The sequence below is a fragment of the Herpailurus yagouaroundi genome, unplaced genomic scaffold (genome assembly GCF_014898765.1).
Source record: "Herpailurus yagouaroundi ecotype Mexico unplaced genomic scaffold, PumYag 140, whole genome shotgun sequence".
Lineage (NCBI taxonomy): Eukaryota > Metazoa > Chordata > Mammalia > Carnivora > Felidae > Herpailurus > Herpailurus yagouaroundi.
Window position 1 is genome coordinate 79,802,034 of NW_024412395.1, and position 23,594 is coordinate 79,825,627.

Consider the following 23,594-nt stretch of genomic DNA (forward strand, 5'->3'; position numbering starts at 1 on the left):
TTATTATTTAAAAAAAAATTTTTTTTAATGTTTGTTTATTTTTTTTTATTTATTTTTTTTTAATTTTTTTTTTCAACGTTTATTTATTTTTGAGACAGAGAGAGACAGCATGAACAGGGGAGGGGCAGAGACAGAGGGAGACACAGAATCTGAAACAGGCTGCAGGCTCTGAGCGGTCAGCACAGAGCCCGACGCGGGGCTCGAACTCACGGGCTGTGAGATCATGACCTGAGCCGAAGTCGGACGCTTAACCGACCAAGCCACCCAGGCGCCCCAATGTTTGTTTATTTTTGAGACAGAGAGAGACAGAGCATGAATGGGGGAGGGGCAGAGAGAGAGGGAGACACAGAATCCGAAGCAGGCTCCAGGCTCTGAGCTGTCAGCACAGAGCCTGACGTGGGGCTCGAACTCACGGACCGCGAGATCATGACCTGAGCCGAAGTCGGACGCTTAACCGACTGAGCCACCCAGGCACCCCAAGATTTTACTTTTAAGTAAGCTCCACACCCAACGTGGGGCTCAAAGTCACAATTCCGAGATCAAGAGTCACATGCTCCACTGAGCCAGCCAGGTGCCCCAGTATGGCAAAGTTTTTTAAACAATAATGTAAATCAGCTGAGGAAGGTACACTGCCCTGTACCCAAAACTTGGAAATTCATGCTGGTGAATCAAATACAGCTCACTTTTTAGAATGAAAACCCTAGCAAAAACCTGTATATGCATTTTACCCTGGCACTACCGTGTTTCCGTGATTCTACCCTTTAGGTAAAATATTCTTTTATTTATTTTTAAACCAGACATTTAAAAATGTCTTTTTTTTTTTTTTTTGAGAGAGAGAGAGGGAGGGGGGGAGGGGCAGAGAGAGAAGGAGACACAGAATCCAAAGCAGGCTCCAGGCTCAGAGCTGTCAGCACAGAGCCCCACGCAGGGCTCGAACTCTCAAGCTGTGAGATCACAACCTGAGCCAAAGTCAGATGCTCAACTGACTGAGTCATCCAGGTGTCCCTAAAATATCCTTTTAATACTAAAGGCTAGAATTGCAGTTAACATCCCAGGCACTCGGGTCTATTTAGGTCTTACTTATCCACACACTTAAAGAGAAACAGGACAAGTTCTAAGTAACTGGTAAGTGGGTAGTTTTAAAAATTTTCTCTCATTCCTTCTGAAGTTTAGAGCTCTGAAAAAGCAGATGAAGCACTAGTATCATTTCCAGAGGTCAATTATAGCAAATTATCAGAGCATACTCACACTTGAATGTGAACTCCGGAAACTTATCTATAAACTTCAATTTCAAACTTTAGTGTCTGCGGAGAATCACGCTATTGGCCCCAATACTTCCCATTTCCCTATATCCACACCCTCTGCCATGTGACTTTGCCTCCCACTAAAGAGGTGGAGCCTAGTTCCCTGCTCTTTGACTTTTTTTGCAGCCACATGATTTGCTGTGACCAGTAGGACAAGGCAGAAGTGACACTGGGTCAGTTTTGAGCCCAGGCTATAAGAGGTCTTGTGTTTTTCCACTTCTTACATCTCTGGCATCGTCATGAGAAGAACATGCCTCAGCTAGCCTGCTGGTCCAATGAGGAAGAGAGACATATGGAGCAAATCCTTGATCGGCCAACCCCCACCTGACCCACAGACATGAGAAAGAAAACATAAATGCTGAATGATACATGCTGAGACTATATTGGTTAGCTATGTCCACAATCACTGAAAGACCTTCCCCTCCCTCATTATTGATAACAGGTGTTTAATAGAGGTCTTTCTGCCTCTCAGTCCTATGAAGTCCTGTTCTGACTCTAGACCCATTTATCCTCCCATGTTGCTTATACAGAAATCTATACACTAAGTAGATGTTAGTGCCATCTCCTCCCTAGAACAACTTGGCTTCTTGATATGTTTTCATCAGTCTCTGATCTGAGTCTCAATACCAATACACCAGGTGACAAAGACAAAAACAACCACATAGCATCATGTCTTCCAGCTCATGGCAGCTTACTCTATATTCTCCTCTTTTCCGTATCTTGAAAACTCTTGTGAAAAGCCCTGTATACCTTCGAAAACTGCAAAAAGTCTCAATATTCTTTTTTTTTATGATAGCATTTTTTATTATTTTTTAAAATGTTTTTATTTATTTTTGAGACAGAGAGAGACACAGCATGAGCAGGGGAGGGGCAGAGAGAGAGAGAGAGACACAGACTCTGAAGCAGGCTCCAGGCTCTGAGCTGTCAGCACAGAGCCCCACACGGGGCTTGAACTCACAGACCATGAGATCATGATCTGAGCTTAAGTCGGATGCCCAACCGACTGAGCCACCCAGGCACCCCAAAAGTCTCAATATTCTTTGAGCCAATGACAATCATCTCTTCTTGATTCAGATTATCAACCCCACTTTCTACTCAAAGACTTTCTCAGATGGGTTCTGTCTTCTCTGTTAGGGACATACCAGTCAAAACCCTCAGTCAAAATACCTCAAAAACTGGTATTTTTTTATTAAATGAGATACCAGAACCATAGTATATAGTAACTTTATCTTACTGTACCGAACAGGTTTTCTGTAATATCAAGAAGCAGCTTCCCTCTGTTCTTTGTAACTAAAGGTCTGTAACTAAAAGAGTCCAGTCAAGGTCTTTATTTTGTGACCAGTGTGAAGTTCAATGAATATGAGTTAAAGAATACCAGAGATTAATGCTAATGGATAACAAAAAAACTATGGCCCTGATGATTATCATAAATCCTGAAGAAATGATAAAGTAGAGAAAAAAATGTAATTATAGTATATCAAACAGAATTCAAATCTATTGAACCATTTACATATAATGAAACATATAATAGTTATGTTACATTAATTTGTGTTTCATTTTATCAGGATAATTCTGCTTGTGTAAACTCACTCTTCACATTTGCTGCTTATGCAGTATATTTTTTAGCTCACAATAAAAAAAAAAAATGTAGAAGTAACGTTTCTTGCAACATACCTGATCCAGTTTAGCTCGCTTTAGTTTCTGTAGTGTTCTGTCAGAGGTTAAAACTTTTGAACTGCTATGAGCTTCAAAATATTCTTCTACTAAATCACTCTGAAAGTGGATAGAGCAAAATCAATTCTTAGTTTCAGATATTTATTTTATATCAAAACTAGACAGTAATATCAGAATAAGATATGTGAAATATTTGGCAGCATTTTCTTTTTGCAGCGATAATACAGATTAAGGACCAAGCAAACTTAATTCTATTTAATTCTAGTAGTAAAACTGAGTAACTCTTAGGATCATAAAAGTTAAAAGAAATGACTACATTGAAGTAGTTTTCACAAAAATGATTCCTAAGTTCCAACATAAAATTTCTATTTAGACTTAAAAAGTGGGGGGGGGAGGTGGCTAACGATCAGGACCTTCATTTTGCCTCACACGGTCCTAGCAAATCTGTTAATATTAGTACAGCTAAGGAACTGAAAATGAGGAAGAACTCAACAGCAGAGTAAAAAAAAAAAAAAAAAAGAGCTGCCTACCATTCCAGTAAAATGGCTTACTACTTTTTCCACGAACTTGGGGCTAGACTAACCTCCACGGTGGTAAGAAGGGCTGGAAAACCTTTCAAGCAGTAGGCTTCCTACATTGCTCTGATTCTTTACACCAAACACCAGATAATTAGCCTTTCCTCAGGTCATGGTGCTTACAATGTTCTTTCAAACAACTCAACATGGACCCACAGCACTTCACTTACTACTTAAACTGACTTGACCATATCAACAATGTTACAAAAACAAAACTATATAAAAAGGTATACACTGAGAAGTCTTGCTTCCAGTTATCCAATCAAAATTTATTTAAAAGCTCATTTTTTATACAACTGAATTGAGATGTCAGCTTTAGCACATGGCATTGATACATGAATATGGATGCAGACAGGCCAGAACATAAAGTTCAGAAATAGACACAAATATATACGGGCACTTATGTGAAAGACTGAGAAAATATAGAAAAGTAAAGGAAAAAAATATATTAATCCCCCATTTGGATCTCTTTTCTTAGGGTAGCTTATCTTTAAGATACTGCACAATTTTTCTTTAAGATTAAAGTCTCCACTTACTGTTTTATCTCTTTTCATTTTCTTAGAAGGTGTTCCTTTACAAACAGGAGCTGAAACTACTCTATTCTGAGATGGAATCTTTTGGCTCAATATGACTTCATTAGTGTCCTCTTCATATTCTTGTGCAACTCCTTCATCATCTTCTGAGTTAGAAGCAGAATATTCACTTTCACTGTCAGAATGAGACCTTGGAACTGTGGGGCAAAAAAGCAATTGGGAAAATTTGACAGTCTGACAAGAGAGGCATTGAAGGGTAATGGAAAGAGCATGGAGTTTGAAATAAGAGAATTTCACTTCTGGTTTTTGTCCTGATTTGCTGACGATTTCACCAGAGCTAGTTATATAAAGTTTTCTGAGCACTAGTTCCCTCATTTATCAAATGAGGCTCAAAGTGCCTAATTTAATGAACCACTGTGAAGACTACATTGAAATGTATATAAAGCAACTAACAATGCCTGACACCCAGGAACTGTGACAGAAAATGCCAATCATACCTAGTATCATTCTCTTTCCTTCTTCCTTGCTAACAGAACAGTTTTGTAATATGTGGCAATGTGTCTCACCCTAAGGGATAAATAATCATGGTAATTATCTTTTCCTTTGCCAGATACTTGTTTTCCCGCCTCTTTTGCATCTAGGATTGGCTACGTAACCCTCTGACCAATGAAACTTGAGGGAAAATTTGCTAGAAGCTTCTGGGAAAGATTTCCCTCACTTATGGAAGCCATTTATTTATACCAATAGCTTAAAGCTATAGAAGCCATTTTGCAATATGAAGCATTCAAACCAAAAGGTGAAAAATGCTGGTAGTAAAGCAAGAAGACAGGCAGAACCTGGGTCTTTTACAACACTGTTGAGTTAACTCAACCATGGAACTGTGTATCCCTAGGCTTCTCATGATGTGAGATAATTAAATGTCTATGGCTTAAGCCATTATCGTAGAATTTTCTGTTGCTGCCTATACTGGAAACGCCATCCTGACTCAATAAATGGTAGCTACTATAAAAACTATCAATACATAGGCACATTCCATCCCAGAGTTGATACAATAATTTTGCTTTTCCTTAAGTTTATTTATTCTGAGAGAGAGAGAGAGAGAGAGAGAGAGAGAGAGAGAGAGAGAAAGGGAGGGAGGGAGGGAGGGAGGGAGAGAGAATTCCCAGCAAGCTCTCCACTGTCTGCACAGAGCCCAATGAAGGGCTCAATCCCACGAACTGTGAGATCATGACCTGAACTGAAATCAAGAGTTGGACGCTTAACTGACTGAGCCACCTAAGCACCCTTAAAATAACTTTTAATTTCCTAGAAGGCAGGACCATGTCTGTTTACTTGGCTTTGTATAGCATTCAGTACAACTATGAATATTTAAACTGGTTTCATTATAAAATTTCTAAGCAAATCAATAAAACCACTTACAAAACTGTCTCAAAAAAACCCTAAAAGGTGTGTTATTTTATTGGAGAGACATTTTAACTAACCTTAATATCTATTGACTATAATGTAAAAGACATAAGTATTAAGTGTTGGAATTAAAAATATAAGAGAGAGTTCTTGGCCTGAAGGAATCTACAGTTTACTTGAAGAAATGAACATATCTTTTCATGAAAAGAAGTTAAGTAGTGACAATAACAGATACTAATAGGAGGGTGCCTGGCTGGCTCAGTTAGTAGAGCATGCGACTCTTGATCTTGGGGTGTTCAAGTCCCATGTTGGGTGCAGAGCTTACTTAAAAAAAAAAAAAAAAAGACAGTAAAGCTAACACCTGTTAAGCACATATTAAAGTCAAGCACTATACTAAGTACTTTTGACATCTTTTATTCCCATTACTCTCAGAACTATGGGGCTAGTACCATTATTGTCCTTGTTTTGCAAATGAAAAAAACAAGCATAGAGAGGTCTCTAAGTGGCAGACTGAAGATAAAAAGCAAGCAGTCTAAGACTAGAACCTATATACTTAACTATTACTGCTCCTCGTTTAGGTGCTTCTTTTTATAAAAACTCAGTTTTGTTTTGTTTTTTTAAGTTTATTTGAGAGACTGTGTCCACACAAGCAAGTGGAGGAGGGAGAGAGAAAGAGGGGGAGGGGAGGAGAGAGAAAGAGGGGGAGAGAGAGAGACAGAGAGAGAGGGAGAGAGAAAATGAGAATCCCAAACAGGCTCTGCACTAATAGCTCAGATTTGAGATTTTGAAATATTTAACTTTAGTGCAGAGACCAATACGGGGCTTGAACTCACAAACCGTGAGATCATGACCTGAGCCAAAATCAAGAGCTGGATGTTTAACTGACTGAGCTAGCCAGTTGCCCCAAAAAACTCGTTTAAAAAGAAATACATACCTATTAATCTTTTCCTTATACCACTAGGTGCTGTTGATAGAAATTCGCTTTTATCGTTGTTCTGTTTAAAAATAAAGCAACATAGTTTCAATTATCAAATAATAATGATGACATAGAAATTAATGACGGATGAGTGGACGAGGCTAGAAAAGAAGAAAAATATTTTCTTTTCATTAGACTCCCTTTGAATTAGATGAGCCTAGTTCCTAGAAGTGGAAAACAATGACAAATTAATCTGTCAGGAAAAAACGGTAAAGCAACAAAACAATACAACAAATTCCAAAGGATTCTTTAAAGTGATTCTACAAGTTGAATGCCAGACATCTATAAAGTATGTAAAGAAAAAATGTATATGAGCCTTTTGAACCATTTTCACCCATCAGATGAAAATATTTTTTTTTAAAGTGGATAATATCCAGTGATAATGAGTAAGCAAGGAAATAGGCACACCTATGCATATGGACCTTTTAATGTGTTAGCAATTTACTGGTGGTAAAGTATTACCTTCTTTGAGGAGAAGAGAAACAGAGATCTATACATTTTATGTCATTATTTTAAAAATTTTAAATTCTTTACAGAAGTATAAAGTCTATTTTTCTTTTCCTCACAGAATATAATACTTAAATACCAGTAAACTGCTAGCACATTAAAACGCCCACTGTTGTATATAAGTTAATTTTTAACAATACTGATAAAAAGATAAAGTACCCTGTGTTATTTTGGCAATATGAAATTGGGACAAAAAACTTAAGTCTGTTGTCTTGTGATAGGTTCTTGGTGCTAGTTTCAAATGTTAATGAATTCTGATTTGGGAATACTAAGAACAGTATTATAATAAATGAACTGAGCCCAATGAGTATATAACATAAACTTTTTTGATCCAGATCCTTAAAAAATGTTTTTACATTTTGCCATCTTGATCCAGTACACATGTGCACAGTTATATAACTGAAATAAATTATAATGAAGTAATACTTACAAAATACAAATTTTCAATTTTACAGTCTCTTACTTTTTAAACTGTAGGTCATGTCCTACTAAGCTCATCTCAAGACCGTGAGTTGAGACAGCCTGCCTCCATATAGCTTAATTATCAGGTCTGAGAACACCAATGTCAAAATAACCGTTTCAGAAAATTCTTGCTCAAAAAGGTAAGGCTATAACTTACTTCAGTGTTTGCTACAGAAATTTCTGCAAACTGATTTACCTAGACAATTTGGGTAACCTGTTCTCCAATCAAGATAATAGATTACTCAACAGGGCAAACAGCTTATCACATAATAGTTCATTCATCAAGATGCAGTTCAAGACCCTCTCCTTACTGCGTCCACCAATCCTCAAATACATGTAATGAATTTTGTCTAATACAGATCAATTCCCCATCTTGATAGTCATGCCTTAAACCTTTTAAGCCCAGATCCTCAAGCCCTATACATACTCTCTCCTGAACTCTCCCTTCTAAGACAGTGCATTAAATCTGTTACAGAGGTTGTCTCTCATTGTGGTAGGTTTTGTGATGGTTTCTTAGGGAAGTGACAAGATCCACTAATGTGCTGTGATCCATACCTTGAAAAAGAATGCATTAATATACCTAAATTCTTTTTTTTTCTTAATTTTTTTTAGCGTTTATTTATTATCAAGAGACAGAGACAGAGCATGAGCATGGGAGGCGCAGAGAGAGGGGGAGATGCAGAATCCAAAGCAGGCTCCAGGGTCTGAGCTGTCAGCACAAAGCCCGATGCAGGGCTCGAACTGAAACTGTGAGACCATGGCCTGAGCCGAAGTTGGACGCTTAACTGACTGAGCCACCCAGACGCCCTAATATATCTGAATTCTTGACTGGATTAGGGGAATAGGTTTCATTCTTTTATAGTGATACAGTATACAAGATATAATACAGGAAAAAAGCATTGTTAAAGATAAAGGAGGCTCTGACATGTCTAATCTCACATCTAGACTTGCCTAAACAAGACATTCACATGTCACAGGCCATAACCATGGCCCTGAATGTCTACACTCACATTCTTACAAGGGGTTCCCAAACTTAGCCTATACATAAGTCCAGGCATGTCTAAATTTATAGGCACCCAGGCCTGGACACACTCCACACTCACATACTCACTGCCATGGATTCATTCATGCCCATCTGGGTTTGCTCATATCCAGGCAGGCCATTTGACAAGGCATAATGAAAAAACAAAATCACACAAACACAAGAGAGGATAAAAATTGTCATTTTTTTTCAGCTACCCTGGAAAGAGTTTACCAAAACCAACTTTGTTTTCAAATGCAAATTATGGGGGCTTCTGGGTGGCTCAGTTGGTTAAGTGTCCCATTTCAGCTCAGGTCATGATCTCACAGTCCATGAGTTCGAGCCCCATGTCAGGCTGTGTGTCTCCCTCTCTCTCTGCCCCTCCCCTGCTCATGCTCTGTCTCTCTCTGTCTCAAAAAAAAAAAAAAAAAAAAAGTAAATTATGAAAAAAAGCAAATTATGAAAGGATAAATAATCCACCTTATGAAAGGTGGATTTAATGGATCTTGCTATTAGTCCCTCAAGAAACAAGAGAACATTATGTATAAAAGCAGAACAAAACAAAACCCATAATATTTCCAGGCCAGCTCCACTAACTTGACATAGGGATAGTTCTGACATAGAAATAGCACAACAGTTCGGTCTAGAAGACCTGGCTTCATTTTCCAGCTTTCCTCCTTCCCAGTTAGACGAACTTAGACCAGTCACTTCACCTCTCTGAACCTCAGATTCTTCACCTAATGTAAGGTGTGTAATTGGCAAATACTGTGTATTATAAAGAACTATATAATTTAAGAGATGAAGTGGATATTTTTCATGTCTTTGAAACACTAAGGTTTTTGCTTGTTTCAGTCAATTGCTTACCTTCACCTGAACTTTGTCTGAAGCAGAATGTCCTAAAAAATAAAACAAAAAGACATTACTTACCATGATACTTCACTTTTCATCATAGTCTAGTTTCATTCAATTGCCCCACAACTGTCCACAAACTGTAAGACTTCCAAATCCCTAAAACCTTATTTCAAATAGAATGTGGCAAAGCAAATCTTCCATGAACATTTGGGTAACTCAAGCAAATGATAATAGGATTTTAAGGGTGTTTCTAATTGGCCCTATCAATCAACTTCAACCAGCAGATATTTCCCCCTTTTACTGATAGCTAAATATGGGTATGTGAAGGCACAAATTGGGGGTATTAACTGCATTTGGTTGAATAAATTTTCAGAACAGAAGAAAATATATACAAACACACTTAGACAAGTAAAAAATATATAACTTGAAGCAACTATGAAAACTATCGAATAACCAAGGTAAAATCTTACCCTTGCTACATTGAGGAATGTTTATCATAATTTCCGGATCATTCTTCAAATTAACTGAAACATTTTTTCTTGGTGTTTTTGCTAGTTCTGAAGCTGTAAACAGACAAAAGAAATGTAGAAAGCAATCTTTAACAGATGATTAAGGGATGGATTAAGATTAAGCAGATGAAGGGGGGAAATCGCTTTATTTCACTTATATAAATTCTTAGGGGGGGGGAAGCCCTGCCTGCTACTATTACCAGGAATATAAATAAACCTATCTATATTAAGAGTACTGCCTCTTTTACCTTAAATCTTCTCTCAAATATCTATAGGTTGTCTAAATAAATAAATAAATAAATAAATAAATAAATAAATAAATAAGGCTTTGACCTTACTGCTTTCTAAACTGTCATTCTCTCTCCCTGTCCTTTCCATCAATAATTTTACACTCCTTCAATTTCTTTATCATATATACTTGAGGCATATCTTTGTCAGAGGGTAAGAAAGAATGGCCAGAAAATGGGATTTAAATCAAGTGGAAGCTGTGTATATTTAAAACTGTACTTTAAAAACTCTTAAATCTCCCATAACATGTGGTATATTTTGTGTCTAAAACTATAATACACGTGAATAATGTATAAAATATAGCATTGAGTGGATAACTGTTTCTGTAATGGAGCATCAGATTAAAAAGTTGGCTTCTAAACATAAAAGGCCATTTTATATGAAAAATATAATCTTTACCTTTAAAAATACTTTCTCGAGGCATCTGGGTGGCTCAGTCGGGTAAGCATCTGATTCTTGATTTCGGCTCAGGTCATGATCTCATGATTTGTGAGTTTGAGCCCCATGTTGGGCTCTGTGCTGACAGCACAGAGCCTGCTTGGGATTCTCTTCTCTTCCTCTGTCTCTGCCCCTCCCCTGCTCTCTTTCTCTCTCTCTCTCAAAATAAATAAACATATTAAAAAAGGTAGTACATTTGTGGGGACTGTCATATTTTGGATCAATTTCAAGTCTGGAGGATAAATTGTGTGAAACAAGTTAGAAAGAGCTTCAGTCAGTAAAGTGGCTTTAATTTACATGAATTCAACTATACTTTTTATTAAAAAAGAGGGATATAATTTGAATAGCATATATATTCAAAAATATACCTTTTTTCTCAGTGAACAATGTTCCAGTGTGTGTTAAGTTGGGAAATGTAAATCTATTCCTTAGTTAGGCTCCATTCCACATGCCTCTCACACTACTGAGAAAGTAACTACAGTACAATATATTTTTTTTATTTTTTTAAAAAGGTTTTTAAAATTCATTTTGAGAGAGAATGAGTGAGGGAGGGGCAGAGAGAGAGGGAGACAGAGAATCCAAACAGGCTCCGTGCTGTCAGTGCAGAGCCTGATGTGGGGCTTGATCCCATGAACTGTGACATCATGACCTGAGCCAAAATCAAGAGTCAGAGGCTTAACCAACTGAGCCACCCAGGTGCCCCCATATTGGAAATTTTAAAACAAAATTTTAAAATCCTCTTTGCCTAATGATAGCTTCTCATTAGGCTATTATTTGATCCTATCAACCAATCTATTTTCAATTTCCCTAAAGTCATCTTTCTCCAAGCTGCTGAACTCCTTACTGTCCTCTCTACTTGGTATTTCTATCTTTGCTCTTTTGTTTGCATTTATTAACTCATCACAGATATGTATTTTACAAAGATTCCCAATCTAACTCCTAGTGTATTTCTAGACCTGTATCTTGGTTAGACCAATTATATTGAATCATTTATACATAATAACATGTGATTTTCTGGCAGGTTATAATTATTTTAAAAATACTAAGGCCTTCTACTTCATTGATACAATTAGATGTAAACACAATTAACAACAATAAATAAGTCAAAGAAACTTTTTTTTTTTTTTAATTTTAGGAACGTACAAGCAGGGGAAAGGCAGGAGATGGGGGGAAGAGAGAGAGAGAGAGAGACAGAGAGAGAAAGAGAGAATCTTAAGCAGGCTCCACGTTCAGTTCAGAGCCCAGTGTAGGGCTTGATCCCATGACCCTGGGATCATGACCTGAGCCGAAATCAAGAGTTGGATGCTCAACCGAATCACCCAGGTGCCCAAAGATACACTTTAAAGAAAATCACAACTAAACACAAGTCCAAACTAAATACAGATTTTGGAAAGTATCATCAGTCTCAAATTATCCAGAAAGCCATCTTTTTGTGACTGTGAATTTCTTTCATTTGTGATGACAGAAATGCCTAATTTAACAGTACTGAAGTTTCTTGCAGCCCATACAATATAAGACATATATCATGGTTATTATGTGCATGTGGATTATCTACTTGAAGAACTTCTACTTGATTACTCCTCTGGGGCTCCTCTCTTCACTATTATTAGTTCTCTTTCTCCAATGTTCTTTGTCCTGTTTCATTGTTTTGGGGTTTCAGGTTAGTCTTGGTGTCTATCTGATCCTTCCTCTAATAATTACTTTAGCATTTCTTCTCTGGTTTCTCAAAGATCCTATAAAGAATGCAGTCATTTTTACAGACTGAAAAACTGTTAATTTCTTAATGTGCATTATGAACATTAAGAAACAGATCAATTCATGTCAATTATTGTATGTACCATGTTAGGTTCAGAATTAATAATGAATTTCATATTATACTTTTCAGAAAAGCTGAATACTGCAAATGATTAAATATTATAATGTTTAATATTCAGTAACACAGATGTTATAATTCTTATATATCCCTCATCAATGTAAACACTTAAGTTTTTCACTTGATCTTGAATGTTTACCTGGTTACTGGCCAGGATGGCTGCATATATCGGTGTTCTGTAATTATAGATTATAAGCCCTATTATACAACTTGACATTTTACTGGATAATTATTGTTCCCTTGCTCTTGACTTCTTGCTGTTCCTAGACCTTCATATACTTATGGATCTAATTTTCAAACTACTTTCATATGTTATTTCCTTTCCTCAAAGCTTTCAAAAATGACCCCTCATACCACAGGACCCAAATAAAGTGCAATCTGAATTTTTTAAAAGAATTGAATTGATAGTTTAATTTTAATGTTGTATGTAATTTATTTTAGTCTAGTTTTCTGAAAATTAGTAATCCATGTAAAATTAGTATAAGTGGTAACTTGAGTAAGAAAAAATATTACAACAGCCCATTTGTAACAATTTTATACAGTTTTCTACAATACAAACATTTTTCTATATATAGTATAAAATTCTTAGTCATTAAATTCAGATTATCTGTGACTTAAGACGCTCATTTACTTAAAACTTTGTTCAGGACCTATGGCTAGATGTGGGAAGAAAAGAGACACAGGATTCCTACTGTGAGAAGCTTAAAATCTAGCTGAGAACAGAAGACATCTGAGCAGGAGCATCTGGGTGGCTCAGTGGGTTAAGCATCCAACTTCGGTTCAGGTCATGATCTCCAGTATGTGAGTTTGAGCTCCACGTCCGGCTCTGTGCTGACAGCTTCAAGCCTGAAGCCTGCTTCAGATTCTGTCTCTGTCTCTCTTTCTCTGCCCCTTCCCCACTTGCACTCTCTCTCTCTCAAAAGTAAACAAACATTACAAAGAAAAAACATCTGAGTATGAAAAATAATTGGTTTTACATATGCTTGAAAATATGATACAAAATGATATCCCTCATTCTTTTAGGGAATGCATTAGGATGATAACTGTGGGGAAAGTAGTTAAATACACCTTCTTAGAAAAACAACATACCTAATTTAGCCATCTTTTCAGAGTGTTTTCTATTCTGAAAAGAATAAACTTTATTCCCACCATCTGCAGCAGAGCCATTTTTCAAAGATTCTGAAAGAGAAAAAGCAATATGCATTTTGGGAAAATAGGCAAAATTAACAGAAAAAATAAAATTTTAACTAAAAATTTAAGATCTGTACCCCTGTCTTGCATAAAGGTTTAACAATACATATTTATACATAAAATATTTAAAAATAGATGACAGACTATGTTTATATAAATCTGAAACACAGAAAACACATTATTCTTCACAAGTACACAAAAATAAACATATAAACACACACACACACACACACACACACACACACACGCACGCATGCACGCCCCACCCCCCCTCCTCCCCAAACCCTCCAGACTAGAGGTATATGCATTCAATTCATGATACTGCTGCCCTTGAGGGAAAACAGAAGGGGCTCTGTCAGTTGTTTTCTTCTTAAAGTAAACACTGCCAAGTACAATTCAGTTAATTGACACTGAGACAGGTAACAGTTGTTACATGGTGGAAGCTCTCTTACTATCAAGACTATGACCTAATTTTCATTCTTCAATCATCCCTTTTTTTAAATTTTTTTTTAATGTTTATTTATTTTTGAGACAGAGAGAGACAGAGCATGAACAGGGGAGGAGCAGAGAGAGAGGGAGACACAGAATCTGAAACAGGCTCCAGGCTCTGAGCTGTCAGCACAGAGCCCGACGCAGGGCTTGAACTCATGGACCGTGAGATCATGACCTGAGCCAAAGTCAGACGCTTAACCGACCAAGCCACCCAGGAGCCCCATTCAATCATCCCTTTTAATAACAACAGCTACCTACAACATACCGGATACTCATCGCTAGTAGCCTACTCTCTGGCATAGTAATTCTCAAAGTGTGATGGGGGACTGGGGGCCAAAACTATTTCATAACAACACTAAGATATTATTCGATTTTTTCGCAATCAAGAGTAGATCATAGGTATTCCAGAGCCTACATGATGTGTGATGACAACACCATCCTGTGGGCTAATGGAATGTGTGAAGCAGATATGAAAATTCAGCTGTCTTCTATTAAGCCAGACATTAAAGAGATTTGCAAAAATGTAAAACAAGGACTTCTTCACTAATTTTCTTTTTGGAAATAGTTGTTTTTCAAATCTAAATATATGTAATTCAGGTTAACATCTAATGGATTTTATTCTTGTTATTATAAAACAGTGCCAGACTGTTCCGAAGTTGATGTTTACTATCCTTACTATTTAAGAGTCCCCACTGTCTATGCCCTAATACTTGGCATTATATTAACTTCTTAATCTTTGCCAACTGAGTGGGTATAAAATGAATCATATGGGGACAGTTGTTTTAATTTCCCTTTCCCTAATTGCTAATGAGGTTGAACGTCTTTTCACGTTTGTTATTTCTAAAGAGGAAATATCTTTTTCTCTATCCTATGACTTGTCTTTTCACTTCTTTAGGATGTCATTTGATGAAGAGAAGTACTGAATACTTTTTCAAATAGACTTTATGTTTTAGAGCAGTTTTAGGTCTAGAGCCAACCTGAATACAAGGTACAGAGATTTCCTATATACCTCCTGTCCTCACAAACGCACAGCCTCCCCCACTATCAACATCTCACCCCAGAGTGGTAGATTTGTTACAATCTTGAACCTACACTGACACTTCATTATCACCTCAAATCCACAGCTTATATTAAGGTTCATTCTTGATGTGGTACATTCTATAGACTTTGAAAGAAGTATGATGACATGTATCCACCACTGTAATATAATATACAGAATAGTTTCAATGCCCTAAAAATCCTCTGTATTCAACCAATTCAGACCTCCCATCCTCTAACCACTGGCAAGCAGTGATCTCTTCACTGTCTCCACAGTTTTGCCTTTCCCATAATGTCACACAGTTGGAATCATAGCTATTGGCTTCTTTTCAGATTGGCTTCTTTCACTCAGTAATATGCATTTAAGGTTCCTCCACATCTTTTCATGCCTTGGTATGTTTTTTTTTTAAATGCTGAATAATATTCCACTGTATGGATATATCAATTTATTCTTGGTTAACTTTTTGGTTGTTTCCAAGCCACGGCAGTTATGAACAAAGCTTCTGTAAACATCTGTGTGCAGAGTGTGTGTGTGTGTGTGTGTGTGTGTGCATGCATGCATGCGCATAGGTTTCTGAATGGATATAAGTTTTCAACTCATATGAGTAAATACAAAGAAGGACAATTGCTAGATCATATTGTAAGAATATGTTTAATTTGTAAGAAACTGCCAAACTGTCATTCAAAGAGCAGTACCATTGTGTAATAAATGAGAACTCCTCTTGTTCCACAGCTTTGCTAGCATTTGGTGCTGTCAGTGTTTTGAATTTTGGCCATTCTAATAGGTGTGTAAGTGGCAATCTCATCGTTGTTTAAATCTGCAATTTTTAAATGACATATAATGTTGAGTATATTTTGAGTTGAATAAATACAAATCACTAGTTGCCATCTGTATATCTTCTTAGGTGAGACGTCCTATTCAGAGCCTCTGCTCATTTTTAAATCAGGCTATCCATTTTCTCACTGTTGAGTTGTAAGAGCTCTTTGTGTATTCTGGGTAACACTTCTTCAACAGATGTCTTTTGCAAATATTTTCTCCTAATCTGTGGTTTGTCTTCCTGAGAAGTGCTGAATTTTAATAAGGCGAATGTGTCAACCTTTTTTAATTACATTAAAAGAAATTCATCTATAATCAAGTCAAAACCATATTCTTATATTTTCTTGTAAAAGCATTTACAATTTCCTTTTCATACGTAAATCTTAAATTAACTTGTTTAAGATGGGAGGTAGAGATCAAATTCTTTTTTTCATTATGATACCCCATTGTCCCAACACTGTTTACTGACCAGTTCATCCTTAGCAGAGTGATCTGCAATGCTGCCTCTCTCTTATATCTAATTTTCACATACATTTAAGTCTGTTTATGGCAAACCTGTACTTATGTACCTTAAGTGTCTGGCGCAGAGACAAAATATGAATTTAAAGATACTGAGTAGTTTCTATGTAAACTAAATTAAATGCTTTAGAAATATTTGATTGAAGTTATTAGTAAGCGCAGTTAGTTTCAAATCAGATATGGGTGAGAAATCATAAAAGATTTAAGAAAAAATTTGAAAAAACACAAAAGCACACTACACTGATACTGCATCAAAAGTGTCTTTAGGGGCGCCTGGGTGGCGCAGTCGGTTAAGCGTCCGACTTCAGCCAGGTCACGATCTCGCACTCCGTGAGTTCGAGCCCCGCGTCAGGCTCTGGGCTGATGGCTCAGAGCCTGGAGCCTGTTTCCGATTCTGTGTCTCCCTCTCTCTCTGCCCCTCCCCTGTTCATGCTCTGTCTCTCTCTGTCCCAAAAATAAATAAATGTTGAAAAAAAAAAACAAAACTTTAAAAGTGTCTTTAAATGTACAATCTAATGGAGGGAAATGAAACCTGAAATCCCAAATGGTGCATTATGGATATGCTGTCTAAAAAAACCCAACACCAAAATCAAAAGGTGATGCTGTTCTTCAACCAGCTGACTTCTAGCAAACTTCTACTGAAAGAAAAGACTCTGGTGGGTATGTGTTTGTGTATATGTGTGTATATATGTGTGTATATATATGCTTATATATAAAACAAAATGTTTAGAGTATTTTTATGAATTTCTGGTTCTGATATTTTGATTGACTAACAATGATTCTAATCATATTGTCCAAGAAGGTTTTTACTATATATATAATTTTTCTTTTTTTAAAGGACACTATTTTCTTAATGTTTATTTATTTTTGAGAGAGAGAGAGAGAGAGAGAGAGAGCATGCTTATGTGAAGAGAGCGTGAGTGGGGGAGGCGCAGAGAGAGGGGGACAGAAGATCTGAGCAGGCTCGGCGCTGACAACAGCAAACCTGACACAGGGCTTGAAACCATGAACCACAAGAGTGCGACCTGAGCTCAAGTCGGTGACTCAACTGACTGAATCACCCAAGTCTCCCACATATAAAACTTTTTAATAAGTTTTAAATGACTCAAAATGCACAAAACTGAAAAAACTATGAATATACAAATCACAAAAGAAATTAAAGTGGGTAATAAATGTAACAAAAAATACTTAATTCTGATGAGGGATCCTAATACTAGTTGATACAATCCTTCTAGAAAGCAATTTGGCAACATGTATGCTTTATAAAGTTCATACACTTTCACCAGTAATTCTACTTCTAGGACTCTCTTATGAAGAAATAAGAGATCTAAACAAAGATTTATGTCCCAGGGTAATCACTACTGTATTAGTTAAAATAATAAGTTAGAAACAATGCAAAAGTCTAATAAAGGCCAACTATGTTTTTTATATATCAGAATGCAATGTTATTTCTGTAATACACCATTTCACACCCATTAGGATGGCTATTAAAAAAGAAAAACAGGGGTGCCTGGGTGGCTTAGTCAGTTAAGTGTGCGACTTTGGCTCAGGTCATGATCTTGTAGTTCGTGGATTTGAGCCCTGCATTGGGCTCTGTGCTGATAGCTCGGAGCCTGGAGCCTGCTTTGGATTCTGTGTCTCCCTCTCTCTCTGCCTCTCCCCTGCTCACGCTCTCTTTCTCTCTCTCAAAAATAAATAAACATTAAAAAACAATTTAAAAAGAAAAACAAGTGTTGGTATGCATACAGAGAAACTAGAACACTTGTGTTGTGTCCTGTTAGTAGAAAAGTAAATTGGTGTAGCTGCTGTGGAAAATAGTATGGAGATTCTTCAAAAAATTAAAAATAGAATTACCATATGATCCAGCAATTCCACTTCTGGGAATATATCCAAAAGAATTCAAATCAGGGCCTCAAAAAGATATTTGTACACCCATGTTCATAGCAGCATTATTCACAGTAGCCAAAAGGTCGAAGCCACCCAAAAGTCCATTGACAGACGAATGGAAAAACAAAATATGGTATATGCATACAATGCAATATTATTCAGCCTCAAAAAGGATGAAAATTCTGACACTACAACATGGATGAACCTTGAGAACATTATGCTAAGTGAAATAAGCCAGTTACACACGCAAAAATACTGTATGATTCTACTTCACATGAGGTACCTGGAGTAGTCAAATTCATAGAAAGTACAATGGTGGTTGTCAGGGGCTATAAGGAGAAGGGACTAGGGAGTTGTTTAATGGGTAGAATTTCAGTTTTGTAAAATGCAAAGAGTTCTGGAGATTGACTGCAAAACAATGTGAATGTACTTAATACTAAACTATACACTTTAAGATCATAAATTTTATACTACGTGTATTTTACCACAATTTTTATTTTTTTCTCACATTTCTAAAAAGAGGTTTTCCAAGAATTTTCTAGTAGTCAACTAACAAAGAATCAATTATAGAGTTACACTGTTGCTAAGACTAAAAAACAAACCAATTGTTCAGGAGAAGCATCAATAAGACAAATTGCTCTTGAGGACACCTAATTGCTTTGAGAGATCTTTGGGAAAAATCTTCTATTTAAGGCTGAGATCACCTAGCACCTCTATGCAGTGACTATTCTACAGACTAGATGTGATTAACAGGCTAAGAATGATGCCAGGTATGTCAAGATGTGTGCTTTTTATAAGAAGCAGTTTACACTTTGATGGTAAGTAAAGGGATTAATAAAATATTTAGAGGTCATTGTTGAAAGGTTGTTTTCTTTAACTATTCATAAGGATTCTTTACCAAATGTCCTTCTATATTTTAAAAATAATGCATATGGGGGCACCTGGGTGACACAGTCAGTCAAGCATTGGACTTTTTTTTTTTAATGTTTATTTTTGAGAGAGAGAGAGAGACAAAGACAGAATCTGAAGCAGGCTCCAGGCTCTGAGCTGTCAGCACAGAGCCTGATGAGGGGCTTGAACTCATGAACTAGGAGATCGTGAACTGAGCTGAAGTCGGATGCTTAACCAACTGAGCCACCCAGGCACCCCAAGCATTCGACTCTTGATCTAGGCTCAGGTCATGATCTCATGGTTGGTGGGTTCAAGTCCCACATCGGGCTCTGCACTGATGGTGTGGAGCCTACTTGGGATTGTCTCTCCTCTCTGCCCCTCCACTGCTTGTGCTCTCTCTCTCTCTCTCTCTCAAAATAAATAAACTAACTTAAAAAAAATGCACATTTGTTTTCTATTATAATAAAAGATTAGAAAGAAGCTTACTGTTCATTATCTCAAAGGAGGCTAAAGAAGACTGTAATAGATGTCACCATTTCCGCTCTGAAGAAAACATTAAAAAACTCTCCTTCCTAGGGGCGCCTGGATGGCTCAGTTGTTTAAGCGTCTGACTTTGGCTCAGGTCATGATCTCCTGGTCTGTGAGTTTGAGCCCCGCATCGGGCTCTGTGCTGACAGCTCAGAGCCTGGAGCCTGTTTCAGATTCTGTGTCTCCCACTCTCTCTGACCCTCCCCCGTTCATGTTCTGTCTCTCTCTGTTTCAAAAATAAATAACTGTTGGGGCACCTGGGTGGCGCAGTCAGTTAAGCGTCCGACTTCAGCCAGGTCACGATCTCGCGGTCCGGGAGTTCGAGCCCCGCATCAGGCTCTGGGCTGATGGCTCAGAGCCTGGAGCCTGTTTCCGATTCTGTGTCTCCCTCTCTCTCTGCCCCTCCCCCGTTCATGCTCTGTCTCTCTTTGTCCCAAAAATAAATAAACGTTGAAAAAAAAAATAAATTAAAAAAATAAATGTTAAAAAAAAAATTAAAAAAAAAACAAAAACAAAAAACTCTCCTTCCTATACCATAACTGGAACACCATTCTCCTCAATACACATTTTGGCAAAGAAGAAAAAAATCAAAACAGAAAGAGTCACGTCTGTGAGACTTAATCGTTAAGTTACAGACTTGTCTATTGTACATGCCCACAGCCTAATGAAAAGTTCCATTTCCTGGACACAGAGACCGTCAACACAAGCTTATGTGTGTGCATGCACATAGAGACAGAAAATACACAGCCAACTGTTAACAGTTCCAGGTTCTCTAAAGCATGCATTCTCAACAGGAATATATTGCTCCAGATGGATTAAAAATTGGCTCTCGGTGGGAAGAAGAATGTGAAAATGTGAAAAACATCTTAGATATTACAATGGTCTGTGGTCCTCCAAAGAGCCACAGATATGCAAACAGATATATAAACAGATATATATCATATATACAGTATCAAAAATTCATGGGTGGGGGCAATTAGGAGAAAATGTCTAAAAGAAGGCTCTTTGGGGGATGATAGTAAAAAATAGGCTGAGAAACACTGCTCTAAGGCAAAGATTCCCATTAAGTGTGCAAAATTAAAGGCATAGATTATAGGTAGGCTGAGTAATGATCCTCTCAGGCCTCTGTGGATGCCAGTCAGGGCTTGCAGAAAGAGCAGGAATAAGGGTTAGAAGCCCGAGGGTATTTGTCCTGGTCTGGGGCATTCTCCTCCATTTATTCCAGTGTGCTTCCAAATATCATTTGCTGTGAGTGCTATTAAGTGAAAAAGCTTGGAAGCACCGAGTTTCTACTACAAATATGTATTTTTTTTTAAGATTTAATTTTTTTAATGTAATTTCTACACTCAACGTAGGGCTCAAACTTACAACCCCAAGATCAAGAGTCACAGCCAGGTGCCCCACAAATATGTATTACTTTTACAACAAGAAATAAAACAAAAACACTTTCAATCTCTTCTTAGGTCTAGCGTAATAGGAGTCAAGAATTCAAAGTTCTATTCAGAACATGCCCTAAAAATGTCAACTATCCCATTGGGGAAACTTTTCAAAGAATCTACTCTGTCCACTTAGTCTATTGAGGAACAACGGTCATTTTTTGTATCATGCCATTTAACAGTGGGAACTAAACCAGAGGTGTTATTACTCAAGAAGTGACAAAAAGGTCAGGAGTAGTGATGATGACCATTTATAAGCCAAGTATGAGGGAGTAAAAAACACATACATGAGAGAGACAGGTGGCATACAAAGAGAACAGATGCACAGAGATGACATGAGGGAGACTGGGAGATCCATGAAAGCAAAGTCCCTAGGTTTTTAATATTGTCTCAGTTCCAATGCCCCTAGTGTCCAACAATACTGATTTTGTTCCTTAGTCTTTATTTACTAAGCCAACTTAAGTAGATCTGTGTTCCTTGAGCCCTAACTATAAGATAATAAGCCTAGAATTTTTTAAATATAATCTGGCAGGAATCTGGTTTAGATGTAAAAAACAAAAAACAAAAAGCAAAAAAAACCCAGAACATCAGCATGCCTACATTCAAACATTACTTCTTGGAATGTCCCTTCTATTTCTATAAAGAAGACCAAATTGGGCACTTGGGTGGTTCAGTCAGTTAAGTGTCCCACTTCAGCTCAGGTCATGATCTCATGGTCTGTGAGTATGAGCCCCACATCAGGCTCTGTGCTGAGAGCTTGGAGCCTGTTTTGGATTCTGTGTCTCCCTCTCTCTCTGCCCTCCCCTACTTGTGTTCTGTCTCTCTCTCTCAAAAATAAACAAACATTAAAAAAAAAAAAAAAAAAAGACCAAAGTAATAATGAAGTGACTTGCTTTATGAAATTATTTCAAATTAATTAAAAATATATAGGTATCTTAAAAAATAACTTTAGATTGGTCTGTAGAATTTTTCTAAAAATAATTAAATGCAGGACTGGTTGCTTGTGGAGGAAAAAAACTGAAGAAAAAAATGTAATGGAAACTCAGTGCTTCCAACTTTTCCAACTGTACATAAAAAACTGAAGCAAGTGCTTTTCTGATGAGAAATAAAATAATATAGCATGCGTGACGAAAAGAGTTCTGGAGATGGATGGTGGTGATAGTAGCACAACGTTATGAATGCATTTAATACAACTGAGCTATACACTTAAAAATGTTACAGATGGTAAAGTTTATATTATATGTAGTTTACAATTAGAAAATAATAATATGGTACACCACTGCCTAACCTACCAGACTATTTTTATGTATCCTGCAAAGCAATTTTAGCTACTAGCAGAAATTTGAGTGTACATTCCCTTTCCCCAGTCCCCAAAATACCTTGAATATCTTGTCCTAAAACTTCCACATAGTTCTGATCTTTTAAGACTTCCTGGTCATCTTCTTCCAAATCATATTCTGGCTTCTTTATTATTTTTTTTGTGTTGACCAAAAGCTGAGCTCGCTCCTTTTTTAATTTAGCTCCTAAAAGAACATCCAAAGAATTAGAACATGACAGATATAAATTCTTTCTAAATATTACATTTAAATAAGTAAACTGCACTACTTATATTGTCATTATTTAAAATCTGGAAGAAAATTCACTGTTTTCTCTTTGATGAAAGTATATAGCACTCTTCACTACAGTTTATATAATTTAAAAAAAAACCCTGAAAGTGTATTATTTTGGGGGGGTCAAAATAACTACACATTTTAATTACAATGGGCAGTTATCATTTATCCCTATTATTAAGCATTTCATATCAGATAAAGCTTTATTATTTTTAATTGTCAAAAGTTTGGAGTAGACTAAAAAAGTGGTTTTTATTTAGTCTTACTAGAGCAAATACTTTGTACTATATATTCAAAATAGAAGGTTAAAATATTTTAAAAGTGAAATAATCCATAACCATCACATAAGCATCTCTTCAATTGTATAATCACTCTGTACCTCCTTCTCTATCAAGAATGTGATTAAGAACATCATCATCTCCCACAAATTGAACCTCCAGCATCTTGTCTTCTTTTAATTCCAGTTTACTCATCATTGCCAACCTAAACAAAAGCAATAAAGCACTACAAAGTGATGAAAAATTCATTATCAACAGCCAAATAAACATTCACATAACAAACACACGTATTTGTACAAAACACTTAAAGTCTCAAGTATGAAAAATATATTATACATTATTGTATTAATACTGTTTTTTTGATAATAGGTAACTCAGTTCTTTATCTGAAAAATGGAAAAGACAAGAAGAGGCAACTGACAGTTGGAAAAAAAACAAATTCAATCCAAACAAGGCAACTAAAGTATAATAACAGGGAACCAATTCTTCCT

At 36.7% G+C, this 23,594-nt stretch overlaps 1 protein-coding gene across 4 annotated transcripts in view; it reads right to left on the reverse strand.

Annotated features, from left to right (window-relative positions):
* ORC2 (origin recognition complex subunit 2) overlaps positions 1-23,594 on the reverse strand; it is a 44,344-nt gene that overhangs the window by 16,731 nt on the left and 4,019 nt on the right. For all 4 annotated transcript variants that reach the window (XR_005790460.1, XM_040475806.1, XM_040475805.1 and 1 more), the window contains 8 exons: positions 23,205-23,308; positions 22,595-22,738; positions 13,506-13,595; positions 9,779-9,871; positions 9,321-9,352; positions 6,425-6,485; positions 4,090-4,283; positions 2,979-3,077 (listed from right to left, as the gene is read on the reverse strand). Coding sequence is in view for 3 of the 4 variants with exons in the window: in XM_040475806.1 (XP_040331740.1) it covers positions 2,979-3,077; positions 4,090-4,283; positions 6,425-6,485; positions 9,321-9,352; positions 9,779-9,871; positions 13,506-13,595; positions 22,595-22,738; positions 23,205-23,301 (810 nt within the window). In the remaining variant the exon portion in view is untranslated. The remainder of the gene's footprint in view (positions 1-2,978; positions 3,078-4,089; positions 4,284-6,424; positions 6,486-9,320; positions 9,353-9,778; positions 9,872-13,505; positions 13,596-22,594; positions 22,739-23,204; positions 23,309-23,594) is intronic.